The sequence below is a fragment of the Muntiacus reevesi genome, chromosome 9 (assembly GCF_963930625.1).
Source record: "Muntiacus reevesi chromosome 9, mMunRee1.1, whole genome shotgun sequence".
NCBI classification, from domain to species: domain Eukaryota; kingdom Metazoa; phylum Chordata; class Mammalia; order Artiodactyla; family Cervidae; genus Muntiacus; species Muntiacus reevesi.
In genome coordinates, this window is record NC_089257.1 from 46506020 (window position 1) to 46525662 (window position 19643).

At 36.3% G+C, this 19643-nt stretch overlaps 1 protein-coding gene across 1 annotated transcript; it reads right to left on the reverse strand.

The window, feature by feature from the left end:
• Positions 1-10663: 10663 nt before the first annotated feature.
• Positions 10664-11587, reverse strand: LOC136174821 (olfactory receptor 2D3-like). The gene has a single exon (XM_065945068.1). It carries the CDS (start codon positions 11585-11587, stop codon positions 10664-10666), a length of 924 nt encoding a protein of 307 aa, XP_065801140.1.
• Positions 11588-19643: the final 8056 nt, after the last annotated feature.

Genomic DNA, 19643 nt, shown 5'->3' on the forward strand with positions numbered 1-19643 from the left:
AATTTAAGAATATCAGGATGCTATGAGTGAATGCCACTCTAAACAAAATTTAAAATAAATAAATCTGAGAAAATATTTGCAAACAGTTTAACAGAATTTTAAAATTATTCTTAACATATAAAGGACTTACAAAATCAATTGCATACAACTGCATAGCATAAATACATATAAAGGCAAATTGTCAGACTTTGTATGTGATACCTCATTTTAATCTTTTAAATGGAGTGTGACTGGGTGTGTGTATCTGTGTATACATGTATATTTGTGGCATACGTGTGTTTCCACAGTCATTTCTCCTATAGTGAGAGTCAACTGCTCATGGGCTGCTGCCATTTGTCAGGAGACGGCATAACTCCCTGATGGGCAGTTGGGGCTCGGTAGTTAAACTGCAGGGTTTAAATTCTAGTTTTTCTGGTTGATATGTGACTAATAGCAAATTACTTGGCTTTTCTGTGCCTTGCTTTCCTCATCTGCAAAATGATGAGATTAATAATACATATCTTATAGTGTTTATGTAAACATTAAATAACATACAAAGCATTTAAAGAAATTAGGACAGTAAACAAAGCTAGCCCATAATATTATATATAATATCCCATTACAGTAATGGGATTGTAATCTAGCAGTAACTGAATATTAGGAAAATGAAGGACAAAGCATAGTAACACCTGGCTGCTATGCCTGAGTGAGTAAAATGCTTCTTCTCCCTGCTTTTACACTTTTCCTTCTTCTGCCCTTTGTTCATCCTTTGGAACTGGATCTGTGTTGCTAGCTAAATTCAATGTTAAGGCCAAATATGATAGGGGATGGAGAGGCTTCTACGTATGTGGAATGAAGGGGCAAAGACAAACTTAATAGTTTGATTTAGTCATGTTTTTCTCTCTTTTTGAAAGTCTTACTGTGGAAATTTCCAAACATATATGAAAGTGAAGAGAATAGTAAATAAAATGTCAAATACTTAATAATAAGATTCAAATGCATTAATCAGTTTTGATAATTTGATCATCTAATTTATTAGAGTTTGACATAATAAAATATACAAATAGCTATTTAAAAGCTCCTTTATTGCTGAAAGTCTAAAAGAGAAATTATTGTCATATAAGTCTGACGTTAGAACCTAGCTTTTTCTCAAAATTCAAACATAAAAAATAAAAATAACCATATTTAAAGATTCTTACAAAGTCTATTGTGCTATAGAAGAATAGTTTGTATACATGATTTGTAGATCAATAGAAATTAATCTGTTAACAGTGATTATCCCCAGAAAGTAGAATTCTCGAGGGAGCAGGGCAAGTGACTGAGATCACACTTTTATTTTTTAACCTTATCTATACTGTTTGACTTGTACAATGCAGCCTGCATTTTCTAAGTAAAGAAGAAAATTTAAATTATTTAAAATGAAAAACCTGAAGGAATTACAATGATAATACAGTACAAACAATATAAATTGTAACAATGAAGATAATATTAGAATAATGTAAAAGCTGAAAGATATATCACCGGATCAGAATAAAAATTAGAACCTTCCAAGGCTGTGCAAGAATTGTGTAAATGCTTCTGATAAGTCAGTAAAGCACATATTATTCAGCAAATCATGCTGAAATGATTGACCACAGGCATACCTTTTTTTATTGCACTTCACTTTACTATGCTTTGCAGATACTGCATTTTTTTTAAAATAAATTGAAGATCTGTGGCAATTCTGAGTTGAGCAAGTCCACTTGCACCATTTTTTTCTGAAAGCATTTTTGCACTTAGTGTATCTGTATCGTGCTTTGGTAATTCTCACAATATTTTAAAGCTTTCACTAGCAAAAAGATTACAACTTGCTGAAGACTCAGATAATGGTTAGCATTTTTAGTAATAAAGTATTTTTTAAATTAAGGCATGTACATTGTATTTTTAGACATAATGTCATGACACCCCTAATAGTCTTTAGTATATTTAATGTAAATATAACTTTTATTATATGTGCTGGGAAGCCAAAAAACTCACATGACTCACTTTATTGCAATACTCACTTTACTGCAGTGGTCTGCAACTGAACCCATAGTATCTCTGAGGTATGCCTATAGCTGACAAGCAACTGAAATGTGTCCACTTCACTCATTACAAAGAAAACACTACAGAAGGGTGAAGGACATGTGTCTGCTCATTACACGTGGACACACACATATAAATAACCTTAAACATTTAAAAATAAGGTAACTATCCATTGATCTCATGTAGTAGAATACCTTTCTGAGCATTACAACAGAAGTGCAAACTATAAAAAACCTAACTTACTTTACTTCAATTTTAATCTTTACACATTCATTCAAACAGGACAATAGCAAGAAAATACATAACCTGATTTTAAAGTGAAAGAACTGAATAGATATTTCTCAAAAGAAGGCATACAAATGGCCAACAGGGATATGAAAAGAGGCTCAATATCACTAATCATCAGGGAAATACAAATAAAACCACAATGACAAATAATCTCACACTTATTAGGAGAACTACTATTAAAAAGACAAAAGATAATGCATTTTGACGCAATGCGGAGAAAAGGGGACACTTACATTGTTGGTGGGAAGCGATTTGAAAAACAGTATGGAATTTCCCCTCAAAATTAAAAACAGAACTACCAAATGATCCAGTGGTCCCTCTTCTGGATATATGATCAAAAGAAGTGAAATTTGTATCTCAGAGAGACATCTGCACTCCCAAGTTCATTACAGCATTATTCACAATAGCCAAGATTATGGAAAGAGCCTAAGAATCTGTTCATGGGTGATTGGATAAAGAAATTGTGGTACAGACCCCCACACACATATGCAATGGATATTATTCAGTCTTAAAGAAGAAGGAAATTTTGCCATCTGTGACAAATTGGATGAACCTGATGGACATTATGCTAATTGAAATAAACCAGAGACAGAGAGACAAGTACTTTATGTCCTAATTTGTATGTGGCATCTGAAAAATTGATCTCATAGAAGCAAAGAGTAGAATAGTGGTTACCAGGGACTGGCAAGTAGGGAAAATAAGAAAATGTTGATAAAAGGGTAAAAAGTTTCAATCAGACAGGATGAATAAATTCTGAAGCTCTGATATATAGCACAGTGACTATGGTTAATAATATTGTACTGTACCCTTATTTGCTGAGAATAGATTTTAATTTTTCTCCCCCCACCAAAAGTAACTGTGAGGAGATAGATATATTAATTAACTTGATTTTGGTAATCATTTCACAATGTATACATACATCAAAACCTCACATTGTGTACCTTAACTATATGCAATATATATGCAATTTTTATTTGTCAGTTATACCTCAGTAAAGCTGGGGGAAAGTTTTTAATGCATTCACAAAACAAAATTTGAAAGTAAACAACAACATGGAAAAATTAACTTTAGCAAATGTAGGAGATTAAGGATTAATATTCTTGATATTAATTTTATAATTAGTATAAAAAGTCTAATGATAATCAGAAAATAAATTATAAATATTATAGGAAAAAGGTATACACATAAGTTGACAATTCATAATTAGTAAATTTCAATCTCAATACAAGAAAAAGCAGATTAAAATTAGATGTCTTTTTGACCATCACATTGGCATGAATTTTTAAAATTTGTAGTATTCAATGATAATGAAGTTCTTGTTTTTTTGGAAACAAAAATATTAAAACCTGCATAATGGGTAATTTTTCAGCATAGAGAAAATGCATGAAAATGAGCAGTATACTTTGATAAAGTAAATCAGATTTACTATTTTGTCATGAATAAATATAATAATATTTCATCAAGAAACAATATGGATAAAATAAATCTGTGAGGATTTTGTTACAATATTATAACTACAACTCTTTAAAAAATGAAATGTTCTCAAAAAATCAAATATAGAACATCCAAATGATGGAATACTATGCAGCCCCTGAAAAACTGTAAAATTATTTAATATCAAAATTTTGCAAAATATTTAAGATGAAATGTGAATTATAAAAATATTTTATATTTTAAAATTTGCCTGGCCAAGGTGTTCATATGTGTGTCTTTCTGGGTGATGGGATTATAAAAATTTTTTCTTTCCATTTTTATGTGATTTTATATCTCTAATAAAAACAAATTATATTGTATGCAGAAAATAAGCAATCTTTCACTCAATCCTTTGTTCTCTATTTTCTGCCTACCTCTTCACTCTCATCTCTTGCCTCTTCCTATCCTCTGACTTTACATTCTGGACCATTATAAATATTGTTTCTTAAATCTGCTTTTCACTGAGAAGTCCTGCATTAAACTCTTGATAGTCATTATCCCATTCATTCTTTAGAATGATCTTACTCTTTGGTAATATCATCCAATTATTTTTCATAAATAGTGAACCTGAGCCTTAAGATAGTTAAGTAACTTTTAAATTTTAACTACCTTAACTTTTTCCTCTAGGGGGAAAAAAAAAGAAGCTACACAACCTTCCTTCATCATACTATTCCTTGTTGCTATCTGACTTCTATTCCTAAATTCATCAGTTACTCATTACGCATCACTTCTACATTTTTATCATATTGTCAGGCGAGTGTATGCTCCTCGGTTCCTGTCTCATCACAACAATGATTTGGAGTGACGGACATTAAAGCCCTCAGCGCATCACAGCTCTCAGGTCTTGGAGAAACCATGTCATGGCTCTTAGACAAATCAGTGTGACAGCTCAATTTTATTTAGAAGATAGCAGGAGAATCAGAGAGTGGAGGAGTGCACTAGCGTGGGGTGGCGGTGGGGAGAGGGAGAGGGGGAGAGACGGGGAGAGAGAGTGCGAGAGAGCGAGGGCCCCTCTTTTTATATGTACCCCCCCCCCCGCCCCCGGGCCTGTCTTATGCAAATTGGGCTTAATCAGGAGTGCTGTTCTACCTGAAGTCCTCCCTCCGGTCCTCAGACCTTCCTTTGACCTTCCTCTGTTCTATTTTCACGGGCTTTTCCATTCCGTGTCTTTTAGCCACCGCCATTTTGGACTCCTTTTTTCTATTCTAACTACCTAACAATATCACTGACTCTTCCAATCCTTTCAGTCTCTTTTTTTATTTTATGATTGTATTGAAATCAAAGATACTCTTTTGTCCATTCAATGACCTTTTCTCATCCCATATCATCTTCAATGTCTAAGGAATTGGGCATAATTTAGCTATAAATATTTCTTTAAAATTTCTCACTTTTGCTATTGTAAGATCACTTTCTGCTCTTTTTTTTTTCTACATCTTAATTATGTCTTCTCAACCCCATCCTGAATTTTTACTTATAATTTCTGGTTGTCTCAAGCCATGTGAGAAAACAAATCATAAAAAATGCAAATGATACTACTGTAGAATTGTGAATTCTCTTCTCAACTTCATAGCATTCTTTTAATTCTTTTCAAATTCTTTGAGTGATCTGTCTTCTGCCAACATATACATCATAAATTTTCTCTTTTTAACCTATTAGACTAGACTGCAGTCAAAGCAATCATCTATAGTTCTCTAAAACTTTGCATTCCTTCACATAAATAATCTGGTTCCTCTATTTTAACCACCCATTTAGTTACCTGGAGTCAGCTTTAATGTAATCACTTTCTTAAAGGTCTGTAATCAGAATACAAAGTAGAACTGACTATTCTTTCACAATGTCCAGAAAACGATTTATATATCCTTGTTTTTGTGAAAATGTTACACTGTACATGAAGTATTTGATTAAACGTCTATCTTCTTGGACTAAGTTGTTTTTTCAAGATAGTAAAATCTATCTCACTTATCTGTATGCTAACATCACCTGACACATAGTAGAGGTTTAAAAATGAGTTAAATGAATCAATAAATAGACTCAGGCCTCCACAGCACACCAATACATTCACTCTCTCAAGAGAAATTTAAGCGAAAAAGAGAGGGCTATGTTAGCTGTTGGGACGTCGAACTCTGACCTGAGGTGGAAGATCTTGATTTAGAAAATCCTTGGTTAAAGATTAAAATCCTAGGTTAAATCCTAGATTACCAGATTAAAGAGGGTGAGTGAACTGTCAGCCACATCCAAATGAAGGACAAGTTCAGTGTGATAAAGGACAAGATACCAAGATCAGTGTATGTCAGCACACACAAGTGAGCAGACTCATGTAGCCTTGTGTGGCCATTCAGGGACCTCCAGACACAACAAGATCTCACCAGGACAGGAGGTTCAGGTTCCATCCTTGTCTCCCTTCCTCCCAGTTTCAAACCTAAGTGGTTAAAAGGAAGGAGGAAGCAGTCTCTGAAAGGAGAGCACTGAGATAGCAATAGGCAGAGGAGAATCTGGCAGATTAGCTTTTGATGCAAAAAGAGAGGCAGTGGGTATCCACAGCCTTGCAGTTTCTCTAGTATCCCTGGCTAATAGCTTAATCCTCCTTGGAGTTGCGGAAAAGAATTCATGAGGCCGTTATTCAGGAGAAGCTGCAAAAGATGAGCAAGTATTCTCTCTAGAAACCAGGTTGAAAAGAGAGAGGAACAGGAGAGTGAAAGGCAAAGCCCAATTCCAAAGAACAGACTCGAGATTTCAGACTCCCTAAGAGAATCAATGCTCCATAGTTACCCTACCCACTCTCACCTGGGTGATGGGTGGTGAGGCAAACACAGGACAGTGGGGTCAGTGATGAAGAGATAAGTTAATGAATGAAGGAAGCTGTGGTTTCTGCAGTCTGCTAATCCATATCCTAAGAGTCAACCTCCACTGCAGTTTATAAAATATTCTGAAGGCTTGGACATCACCTGGCTATAAGTCTTATTCTATACCAAGCCAATTGTGCCTTTTCATTAAGAGTTCAAACTTCTCTGGAGGATTTTCCTTGAAGGAAGTCTTTAAACCTAAGATCCTAAGAGCTATTGTAAACAGGGCATTCCCTGGAGCAACCTGCACTTTTACCTTTTTTTTTTTTTTTTTTTTTTTAAGCCTTTCCACAATGACAGATACCCTGGGGCATTCTTTATGGTAATCACAAACCGAAGTACCTGAATCTTAACTGCTGTCAATTTCTTCACTACTGTTTTCCACATCAGTCTGAGGAACTCTGAGGTCTCCAAGTTCTGTCAGAATTTTTAAAATAGTTTTCAATAATGACGGTATGAATCACGTAAAATACAGCTGACATATGTATATGCTGAATTATTTTGAAGATACCTCCCAATCTAAAAAGTGCCAGGAGATTTCAGAATCTCTGTCTACAGCTATACTAAGAATGCTTTAATTATTTTCAGCTAATGGGACAAAAAACTAGAGGTACAAGATGCAATTTAAGATGTCATGACTGTTTAAATGAAAGCTTTATTATAACTACTCAAATACAGAAGACTTTGAGAACTAAACATATAATACAGGACTATATAAATAATTCCAAAGGAGAATTCTTAAATTTCCAACCAAACTCCCCCTGTTTCGAGTCCTCTTCATTATACACAGAATTGCTCAAAGCCTTGGCAGAGACATTTCATTCCTCTCTTTTTCCATCTCTATTTCTTTTCTACTCTTAAGTCTTACCATCTCTCCTCTACCTCTCCATTGCTATAAGTCTAGTTAAGACCATCATCTCTCTCCTGGGTTACCAGAGCAAAGCTCAATCTTACTGATTGCTTTTCTTGCTTCCATCCTTGTCCACTTACAATCCATTCTCCATATAATGCTCAAAGGGAATTTTTAAAAACATATTGGGATGACTTTCTATTGAACATAAAATCAAACACTTTTTTTCAGGACTTCCAAGGTTGTAATGAATTGAATTGTGTCACCCTAAAAGATGCTTACTTGGAATCTCAGAACGTGACTTTTTTTGGAACAAGGTTCTTTGCAGAAGTAATTATGGGAAATCTCAAGATGAGGTCATCCTGAGCTAGTAGACCCTAAACCCAGTGAAGGATTCCTTTTACAGAAAAGAGGCAGACAAAGAAAATGAAGGAACAAGGCATTTTGAAGGCAAAGGCAGAGATTGGAGTTATGGTTCCACAAACCAAGGAAGTGTCCTCCACTAGAGCCTTCTGAGAGAGCGTAATCTGCAGATATCTTTAACTTCAGACTTCTTGCTTCTAGAACTATGAATTTCTATTGTTCTAAGTCAGAGTTTGTGAAAATTTGTTATGGCAGCCCTAGGAAGCTAATACCAAGGCCCTACCAATCTGTCCTCTGCTTCTCTCTATGACCTCATTCATTGCACTCCCCCTGTCACTCATCAGCCTCCAAACATTCTGATCTGTTTCTGTCCTTATTGCAAAAAAAACTCATTCCAATCCAAGCCTTTTAGACTCTGTGTTTTCTCTGCCCAAACACTCCTCTCTAAATCTCTTCTTGGTTGGTTCTTTCTTCTCAACCTTCTGGTCACAGCACAAATGTTGATTTCTACAAGATATAAGATGTTCTTTAATGAAATATCAACTTCTCAGAAAGGTCTTTGTTGATGACCTGCTTAAAACGGCAGCCTGCCTTTCCTTGCTTTTATTTTCTCAAAGCACTTATCACCATCAGACATGTTATGTGTTTTATTGTTTATTCATTTTTATCACCCCCTTCTAAAATGTAAATTCAGTGGGGATAGGAATTTTAAGCTGTCCAGTCCTATATATCCAGCACCTAGAAGAGATCTCAATAAATATTTAGTTAATAAATCAATTAGATATTCATTGCATAAATAAACTCAAACTGTGCTATTGAAAGCAATATTATATGGGTTGATTTAACACAAAAATAACAGTCATACAACCTGTAGGATAATGAAAGGAAATTTACTTCTGTTAAGGCTTGGAAAACTATTTTCTCTAGAAAACACGAGTAGTTCCCAGATTGTGGTGACTTCAGGAGATTGTTAGTTTCTCACATGCTTTAATTCATCTATCTTCTGTGGCTCAGACAGTAAAGCGTCTGCCTGCAATGTGGGAGAACCGGGTTTGATCCCTGGGTTGGGAAGGTCCCCTGGAGAAGGAAATGGCGACCTACTTTAGTACTCTTGCCTAGAAAACTCTATGGATGGAGGAGCCTGGCGGGCTACAGTCCATGGGGTCACAAAGAGTCGGACACAACTGAGCAACTTTACTTTCTGCTGCACAGTCATCAATAGTCTGGCATCCAGTCAGAGGTGGGTGTTTTCTTTCAAAAATGTATCTAAGAATCTGTATTTTCTTATCCTGTTTGAGTTTTCTATAACTCAAAGTGAACCATGGCCACTTTTGCAACAATTATTCTAATTATGTGCTACAACTTCCCTTATACTAAATGGAAAGAAAAGAGCAAGTAATGGACTGAGCTTTGAATGGTCATGAGGCAGCAGCATGCGTAAGTAGTTGCTGTTGTTTATAACATAGTTTCTCAAATAATCTTTGGAGCAGGATTTTGTTTCCTTGTATAGGTGCATGCTGGTTCACATAATCTGAAAACAATATGTACATGGTAGATCTAGTATTGCACAGATTTATTCTCCCATGCAGGATCATTCTACACGATGCATTCAATTCAGCAAGGGCCTTGTCACATATAATGAACAGCACTGGGTATTCACAAAAGGTCATGGACATGGAAGCTGGAATTGCCAGAAGTCAGTGTGGCAAATTTGACTTTCATGAGGGCAGTGTACCAGGCTGGGAGTTGATTAGAAGCTGCAGGTCTGTCGGTGATGCTGCTTCTGCTCTTACAGAGGGTTGTAGCAGAGTTAGAAAAGACTAAAGGCATCCTTTCACCCTACAGAGCAATCTTCACCTTCTAGGATTGCTTCTCATAGTCAGTGATTCTCTTCCACTTTCCAAAAGAGAGGACTGATGGGTGTTGGCAAGTCAAACCTGCAGAAGAGGGGAGAGCATGTCTGAGGGGGAGCAGCTGTGGCATATTGGTGTCACAGGTAAAGGCCCTGAGAGTTCTGATGTAGGCAGTGTTCCTCTCCATTCCAGTTCCCTCACCGGCAATGACCCTTGGAGAGAAACTGCGTGATATACAGAAGATGTACCATATTTACTGGAATCTGAGGTCCCACACATTATTGTCTGAGCCAACAGCGCCCCCATGTGCAGCTGAATTGGCTATAGGAGTATTTTGAGACTGCAGGAAATGAAACAAAAAGCCAAGGGTCCAGTATCAGAGTTTCAGGGTAAAAAAAGTCATTGATATCTTCTCACTAGAACTTTTAGAGTCTAGCGTAGGACTCCAAGACCTGTAGAAGACTGTATTTGATGTTAGCATGGGATGAGACTGACAACTAGCTGTGAAGTTTAGAATCAAAAGGTAATATCACTGGGTGAATATGGATTAGTGAATGAATAGTGCAGTGTAAATAAAGATCCTATTCAATATTTTTAAGTATTCATATAATGTAATGTATAAATATAATCAATATAATATAATAATATACTATGCAATATAACAGTAAAGCTCTATTTTACTTGCCTCATAGTAATAGATATAATAATAGATATAATAATAATAGATTATTATTATGAGGCAAGTAATCTATAAACACAAAGAATAATCTTGATCAAGATGCAGTAGACAAACTTGAAACATTCTAGATGTACAAGGGCACCTGTGTGTGCCTTACTGATGTATCATCCTAGAGACACTTCAGAAAGTTGTTACAGATGTTGAATCATTTTAAAATGTCTTCATCCCCATGATGGTATGTCAATACAGAGATCATTGGCTCTAAGGGACTCTATCTTCCAAATACTTTTCTAATTGCCTGCTTAACATCTTTGTTCCTTAAGCTATAAATGAATGGGTTCATCATAGAAGTTATGACTGAATAGAACACTGAGATCACCTTATCTCCCTCATTCATTTTCTTGGAATTTGGACGCATATAGGTAAATATTGTTGATCCGTAGAAGAAGACAACAACAATAAGATGAGAACCACATGTAGAAAAGACCTTGAGTCTCCTCTCCCCTGCCCGTATCTGAATCACAGTGGAGATAATATTCCAGTAAGAGAAAAGGATAAGGGAGAGAGGACCGAGGAGGATTATCACACCCATGGCAAAGATGGCCATCTCAGCTTTGTAGGTTTCTTCTGAAGCCAACTTCAAGAGCGCAGGAGGTTCACAAAAATAGTGATTAATTATGTTCTGGCCATGGTATGAAAGATATAGAGTAAATGTTGTATCTACTAGAGACACAAGCGCTCCACTAGTCCAAGATCCTATGGACAGCTGAACACAAATCCTCTGGGTCATGAGGGTGGAGTAGTGAAGGGGCTTGCAGACAGCCACATAGCGGTCATAGGACATCACTGCTAGCAGGGAGCTTTCTGTACACCCAGCTACTAGAAAAAAAATCATCTGAATTGAGCACCGTGGCTTGGAAATGGTCTTTCTTGATACCAGCAAATGGAAGAGCATCTGGGGGACAATTGTTGTAGAGAAAAGGAGATCACTAAACGACAGGTTTTTAAGGAAGAAATACATTGGTGTATGCAATCGAGAGTCAATATGAATTAATAGTATGATGAGCAGATTCCCAAATACAGTCAGCAGGTAGATGATGAGAAATGTCACAAATAGCATGATCTGGGTCTGCTGATCTGAAGAAAGGCCCAGCAAGATGAACTCAGTCAGATAGGTTTGGTTTTTTGTGCCCATGGATGTTTATTCCTAGCTACACAATAAGGATTGACAGAGCCATAAAAGTCTGACTGCATTTGAGTATCAGATCCTGAAAGTAAAGATCTCACTGGAATAAAAAATGTATTTGATTTTTAAAAATTCTTAAAAATATTAAAAAAAAATAAAAAAAATTCTTATAAATATTTGACATAAGTTTCTAAAAATTTCCACCACCATATTTCTACAGAAGCTGTCTAAAGAGAACACTAACATATTATGTGGATTTGAAAAATTATAAAGTTTTCTGCATTTAGTAGAGAACACAGGTTTTTATTTTTTGTAGTTTAATTTTTAGTCAGCAGGCTTTCACTTTTATTTCATCAAGAAGCAGAACAAATAATTTTTCCTTTGTGATTCCAAGAGATGCCGTATCATCCTTCCAAGTAGAAAGTAAATTTTATGAGACCATTTTATATGATTTTATAATCCACTGTCCTGATTATATCCTAAATTCTTCACTGGATCAGAGAATCAAGGTTTGATGGAAGTGCTCAAGAGTAAGGCATGGTCAGACTTCTGCATGAGAGAGGCAGGACAGTGGAGACCAGTCCAGACTTAGACAGCACCACACACTTGGGAAATAGGGAGGGCCTTTTGTGGTGACCCAGTGCAGTCACAACAGCTGCCTGCAGAGTTGCAGGGTCTTATCTGGCAAAACCATGTTCGAGCTCCTTCAAGCTGCAGATGTATCAGAAGTCTGATCAGTCGGAGAGCTGCATGAGGCACTGGTTCAATACTCTGCAACCAGGCAGGAAACACCAGTCAAAGTCTATACCTTTACCTCAGGAACAAGCAAGGAATAACCTGCTGAATCCAGGCTCCTGGGGAAAGAGTTTAGAAAGACTTAGGGATGGTAGCAGGGTCATGGGCAAATGGCTAGGAATCAGGGCTGGAGTCTGATATTCCAGGGAAAGGCTGAAGTACTAGTCCTAGAACTGCCCTTTACAACGAAGGAGATGTCAGAGCAGAAAGTCAGCTACCTGGCAGGGACATCTAGGGATGGGGGCGGGGGAGAGTCAAAGACTGCCAACATACAAGGGTTTGTTTTCACAGATAAAACCACACATCTAACTGGCAATATAGGACAAGTGTGGCTTGATCAGTTGTGACTGGACCACCTGCTCATGAACTGCTAAGTAGGACTCAAAGACCACATGGTTACAGTGAGGTTTCTATTCATAAATATCTATCCAGGTGGAAATGCAATGTATCCACCCTGAACCAACTGTATAATATATTGGCCTTGAGGAACCAGGAAGGCAGAGTCAGGAAATAATTTGAGGAACTGGTAAAACAAAATGAGAAATATCTTTTCCATTGATACAATGTAAAGGGAATACACAAGAGAATCATTGATAAACTGCCACCTCAGTAGCCAAAATAATCCACTACTGATTTCATTTCCTAATGATTTCTGACAAGCCCATTTTTTTTCACTGCTTCATCATTGTAAATTTACTTGTAATGAACTGTGCATATTTCATGTGTACAATTTGATGAGTTTTGATATATGTATATAATTACATGCTTTTTTAAAGTTCTCATTAATTTATACATAATTAGTTGTTCACAAGCTTGTCTCCCAGACTAGGTTTTATGTTTCTTCAGTGTAAAAATCCTATCTCAATCCATATGACTGCATCACCCAGTATATAGTAAATTTTTAGGAAATGTTCACTGACTGAATTAGTATATGAATGATGGAATACATGCAGAAATGAAGAGATTCCTCTCATACTCATAGACACTGTCACAAACCTGCACTCAAACACTCCTAAGCTAATAATCCTTTTAAAAGCATAGTATGAAGTTTGGAAGACACAGGTGATGCAGGTCCAGCTTCGTGTTATCTTTGGGACCAGGGGATCCTGTGACCACGAAGAGGGAGTAACACTAGGTGTGACCACCTGGAACACCGGTATAAGAGAGAGGCGCCAGTGGTGGTTGTTCCTCTTCCAGTAGAAAGAGGAACAGACCCTCCAAGTGCATCCTGTTCTCTTTTTCACTCTTATGCGCGAGAGCAGACATGCAATGCGGCAGCAGCCTGAATACCAGGTACTGGAGCAGGAAGTGTCCGCACACCTAACACTAGCACTCCTGTGCCTGGACTCTTCCCACCTCCCAGATAATGCCTAGTACGTTTCAAGAAGCTCTGTCTTCTGTCCTAGGTATTTTCCTGTGAGTTCAGTGGGAATCACCCAGAGAGTGTGGAGAATGTGAAACAGGAAGAGAACACCTATGTAGCAGGGATGGAAGGCAAGAACACAGGAAGATTCTTATAGTTGAAAGGGGTAGCGAGTTTGAGAGACAACAGATCTTTTGATTTCTTGTGCCTTTTAGCACACAAACTGACCACCTCAGTAAGTGCCTGGTAGCAAGATTTCTAAGGGTGAGAATTCATGAGAAGAGAGATAAAGAAAAATCTCTTCTCCCAAATAGATTGTGGATTGTAAAAATAAAGACACAGCCCTTCTCCCAGGGTAAACTCTGGTTCTGCAGAGACTTGATGCCTTCAGCATCTTCCTCCTTCTTACCTGGAGAACAAGGATGAGTTTGTTCTAGAGACGGGGAGCTGTAGGTAAGTGGACCTGCCAGTGGTCTCACTCTGCTAAAGTGAGATCCAGAGACCCAAGCTGCACATCCAGAGTTTGGTTTTGGATGACAGTGATTCTCAGTCCTCTTTCCTAAAAGCTGGGTATGAAATGGACTTTTCCGTGGATTCTATTTCAATCTCTGACTGTTTTCTTGGGTGAATTTTACACTACTTTTTAAGCACCAACACTGAATTGAGTCATTCTCTGAGAGGATCATAAAAGATGAGGTCCTGAGAGATGATGCCAGCAGGAGGTCCCCAGGGTGTCGCTGAGCACACCTCCCTCTATTATCTCTACACAATGAGATACCATGGGATATTTTGTAGATTTTTCTTTTTTCTGTTTATAATCATAGATTGAGTTCTGTGAATATCCTCTAATTCCCAGACTTTTTCTAATCAAAGAAAAAATTCTATAGGCTCTGTGTATAAGAAAGAATCAAGTCTCCCTTCTTCGGTGTGGAAGCAATATGTAAAATATATGCCAACAGGCATTTGTCCATCCTTTAATTTAAATCCTTAGAAAAGTGGAAGTATGCATCCTTTCTCATATTTCTCACTTTAATTGCTTTTAAAATTATTGTTAATTTGAGGATATTATGGCTACCTTTTACAAAAGCTTAGCTCATCTTAGAAGATAACAGTTTTGAGATACTTTATGTAAAAATCAAATGTTTGAACTATATGCTAAAGACAGATCCATACTTTTCTAAAACATCCTAGATTTAAACTACTTAATGCTTTATTTACTCATAGATATTTAGTTCTTTTTAATAAAAGAAAAATACTGTAGTCATTTATTATCTTTGCTACTAAATTTTCCCATCTAGCTTTCTTTCCTTTTTATTCTGGCAGTAGGAAAATTATTTATTTATTGCTCAGGTGTAATTTTTAAAACTTATCAGTCAAGTTATATTTCTTATTGTAATTTTTCTGTTGAATCCAAACTGCATTCTTTATATTATAGATATGTGATTAAATTTTTCTTATCTTTCTTCCTTGTTAATTTTTACCTCTTTTTTCAATCAAATCATTATGTATTCTGGTTTATGAAATCTCCTTGTGACTTCATATGTCCTTACAACTATCCAGAGAAATAGGACTAATTTACTCTGTCAAATTATCTCCACTACATCTTTGTTGCTTTTTCTTTATTCAAATCTCTTTGTCATGTTATATTTTCAATTTGTGCATATACTGTAAAGAAAATTTTATCTTTGTTTTTAAGTTCATTTTTTTTAACTGAGGAATAATTGATTCATAATATTGTGTTAGTTTCAAGTGTACAGCAGAGTGATTCTTTTTTTTTTTGGCAGAATACATTGCTTTATAGGCTATTATAAGATATTTGGTATAATTCTCTGTGCTATACAGTAAATCCTTGTTGCTTATTGATTTTATGTATAGCAGCTTATATCTGTTGATCCCATACTCCTAATTTGTCCTCCATGCCCCATTTTCCTGTTTGGTAACTGTAATTTGTTTCCTATGTCTGTGAGTCTGTTTCTGTTTTCCACAAAGTTTCATCTAGATTATTTTTCGGATTTCTCATATAACTGATGTCATATAGTATTTATCTTTCTCTGTCTGAAATATTAATCAGCCATAAAAATATTGCCATTTGCATCAACATGGATGGAACTAGAAAATATAATGCTTAGTAAAATAAGTTTAAAAAAATAAAATAAAATGTTAGACATATATATAATACAACTTGAAAATACTTCACCCATTGTGTTGTAGGCTTCCCTTTTATTTTTCTGATGGTTTCCTTTGCTATGGAGAGGATTTTTAGTTTGATGTAGCCCTACTTGTTTATTTTGCTTTTGTTGTCTATGTCTTTAGTCTGAGATCCGAAAGATAATTACCAAGACCAGTGTTAAGGAATTTCGCCCTATGCTTTCTTCTAGGAATGGGAATGTATTTAATCAATTTCAACATTATAATTGTTGGAGTAGAAAATTAGCTATTGGAATATCTTATCCTTAGAGCAAATGGGTGAAGAAAAGTTTTATAATGGCAATTAGAGGAACAATCCAGGGACTTTTGATCAGGATTTATTTCTCACACAAGCTATTTATATTTCATCTGGTAGTAAAAACTCTTGTGTAAATCTTGGGGTACACATAGACACACACTCATGGGCACACATATCTGATTGTGTACTTACTGATTGATTTACTTCTTCTTTTGATATGTTTCTCCTTTTGCTATTTTTTGATATTATATCAAAAACACATTTTGATATGTTTTTCTTGTTCCTGGAGAAGGGAATGGCTACCCACTCCAGTATTCTGGCCTGGAGAATTCCATGGACTGTATAGTCCATGGGGTCACAAAGAGTCGGACACCATTGAGTGCCTTTCATTTTCTTTCTTTCCTGTTAGCTATGTGCTGTGTGCTGTGCTTAGTCACTCAGTCGTGTCCGACTCTTTGTGACCCCATGGAGTACAGCCAGCCAGGTTCCTCTGTCCATGGGGATTCACCAGGCAAGAATACTGGAGTGGATTGCCATGCCCTCGTCCAGATGATCCTCCCACCCCAGGGATCGAACCCAGGTCTCCCTCATTGCATGCAGATTCTTTACCATCTGAGCCAATAGGGAAGCCAAAGAATACTGAAGTTGGTAGCCTATTTCTTCTTCAGGGGAACTTCCCAACCCCAAAATTGAAGCGGGGTCTCCTGCAATGCAGGCAGATTCTTTACCAGCTCAGCTATCAGGGAAGTCCTCTGTTAGCTATAGATCTTCAAAAATATGTCACAATTCTATAGCGATGTGTATGGACTTTTTTCATTCACAGTTATTTCATTGATGCTACTTTGTTTTTACTTTTGTACAATCAACAATAATATATTTTTACAATAATGTCAAAGGGTAATTGAACAATACAGCTCAGATTATTTCTCTGTTAAAGGCAGCTGATAATTAGAGTAATATATTTGCTCAGTTAGCACTGAATAATTTGTCCAGCAGAAACAAAGGAGAGACCATTTCTAATTAGAACACTTAATAGTTGTATAAATATGGAAAACCATCAAGTCTTTCTGAGAGTCAGTCATTTTATCTGTGAAATGGGGATAGTATTTTTCCTGCTTTAATCTTTATAATTCTAAAGTCTTAAAGTAACTAATATTTATATATCCAATAATAACTTTTAAAAAGCAGACTGTATAGAAGCTGCAATGAGGAATAGAGAAATATACATATAAAGGAGAAGATTTTGATAAACCTTTCCCAATTCAAGACAGAGCAAATGGTCAAAAAATAGCAAAAATAAAAAAGTTAAAGATACAATCAATTAAAAAGTACAAATACATATCAAACTGCAAACTATCATAATAAAAATTATATCTCTTTCCAGTGTACATGGAACATTCACAAATATTGTTACAAACATAATCTCAATAAATTTCAAAAAAATAGTTATTATGCAAGCAGCATGTATATATCATTAGCTGTAGGGAATGGGACTGAGAAGTTGTGAGAAGACAAAAACACCAGCTAGACTTCTCGGGATAGATATTACTTCATAGGTTGATTTTTTAATCAGGTAAATATTTTATATTATTTAAAATAAAATTTAAAAACTTAAAATAAATTCATAAACATGGAAAGAAAAATGTAATAAACAAACCTAGCGATGTATCCAGATTGTGATGTATGTGTGGTGAGATAAAACAGCTGAGGGCTGTGTTGTTCCCATCAGGACCTGGAACATTTGATGAGAGGCAAAAAGATGAGACTAGGGAAGAGAAGCAAAGGTGTCAGTGGTATTGATAATGCTAGATGGTGAACACGTAAGAATGTTACATGTACATGTGTAGAACTAGTTTATCTATATACATACACGCTGTGCTGTGTTTAGTTGTTTAGTCACGTCTGACTCTGTGACCCATGGACTTTAGCCTGTCAGACTCCTCTGTCCATGGGGATTCTCCAGGCAAGAACACACGAGTGGGTTGCCATGCTCCTCCAGGGAACCCAGGTCTCCCGCACTGCAGGCGGATTCTTTACTGCCTGAGCCATCAGAGAAATCCAGGAATACTGGAGCGGGTAACCTATCCCTGCTCCAGGGGATCTTCCCAACCCAGGAACTGAGCCAAGGTCTCCTGCCTTACAGGAGGATTCTTTACCAGTTGAGTTACCAGGAAAGCCCTTATACATACATACATATGTATATATTACTTGTGGATACATTATGCATTAAAATAAGGGTATATTATCTAGCTCCTGGTATTACAAAGACCAGTTAGTAATCTGCTATAGTAAAAGTCCAGGGCAGAGATAATGGTAATTGGGACCAGAGTGGAATATTTGAGTGTTGAAAACTGGGATGTTTTTAGGGAAAGAAAAATACCACAGAAATTGCTGATAGATTGAATCTTTGCTAAATCTTGTTCAAAGGAAATATTAGTTCTTTTTTTTTTATGGAAAGGTATCTTTTTTAAATTTGTTTCCTTATGTAATTAGCTTCAAGCATTACAGAGTAGCTAAAAGTTTCCAGGCAAGGTATGTGGAGCAGAGGAGTTCATTTTAAATTCAGAATTTAAGAAATCTTCAAAGGGTCTGAGGTAGAAAGAAGGTAATAAAGGGAAAACAAAGTCACTGGGCAAAGTGTAAGTGGTGATGATGCAGATATTGGTAAGACTGCTTCCATTTCAGATGTCGATTTTGACCATTAATTCCTATTCAGGAGTACCAATCAGGGCTGAGGCTTTAAAGGAGTATGTTCCCAGCAGGGAGCTCTTGAATTATGATGCTCATTACCAAGTGTGCTGGCTGTTTTCACACATGACCTTTAAGGCATCAATAATTTGTAATGTGATTTATTTGTAAATAATGTGAAAAGAAAGTACTTGACTGTCCTGATACAACATGAGTAGCTTGAGGAGTTGATGCAGAAGCCAAGGCATAGGTAACTGATAAGAATTTTTGTTTCCAGTGTCTAGGACTCTGATATAAACCTGGGAAGGTCTGCCCACAGTAAAGTGTCTAATATTATATGACTACAAATGCTCACTAATAAGAAGGTAAGAACTGAGAAATTCTGTCAATAGCAACAAGTAAAATTCAACATTTGTATCTTCATTTTATCTTCATTTTCTTCTCTAGTTTTTATTTCTACTTTAAATTGAGCTGTACAAAACATCTGGCTAACTTTCTCTGTGATTGGGTGTAGGATTGTCATAGGGTAAGAAAAGAAAATACTGAAGTAAAATGTCACTGTGTCAGAACAGAAAAAGAATTTCAAACATATCCTGGGATATTGATCAGAGAAATGAATGCTTCTTAACTATCGAAATACAGAGCTGATGGAGACAAAATTGTGTCTCTAAGACCAAATGAGGACTTAGTTCTAATGTGGCAGATTTTCAGGATTTTCATAGTACAGAAGAACCTCATAAAACCAAGACCGGATATGAAGCGCCATCTAGGAG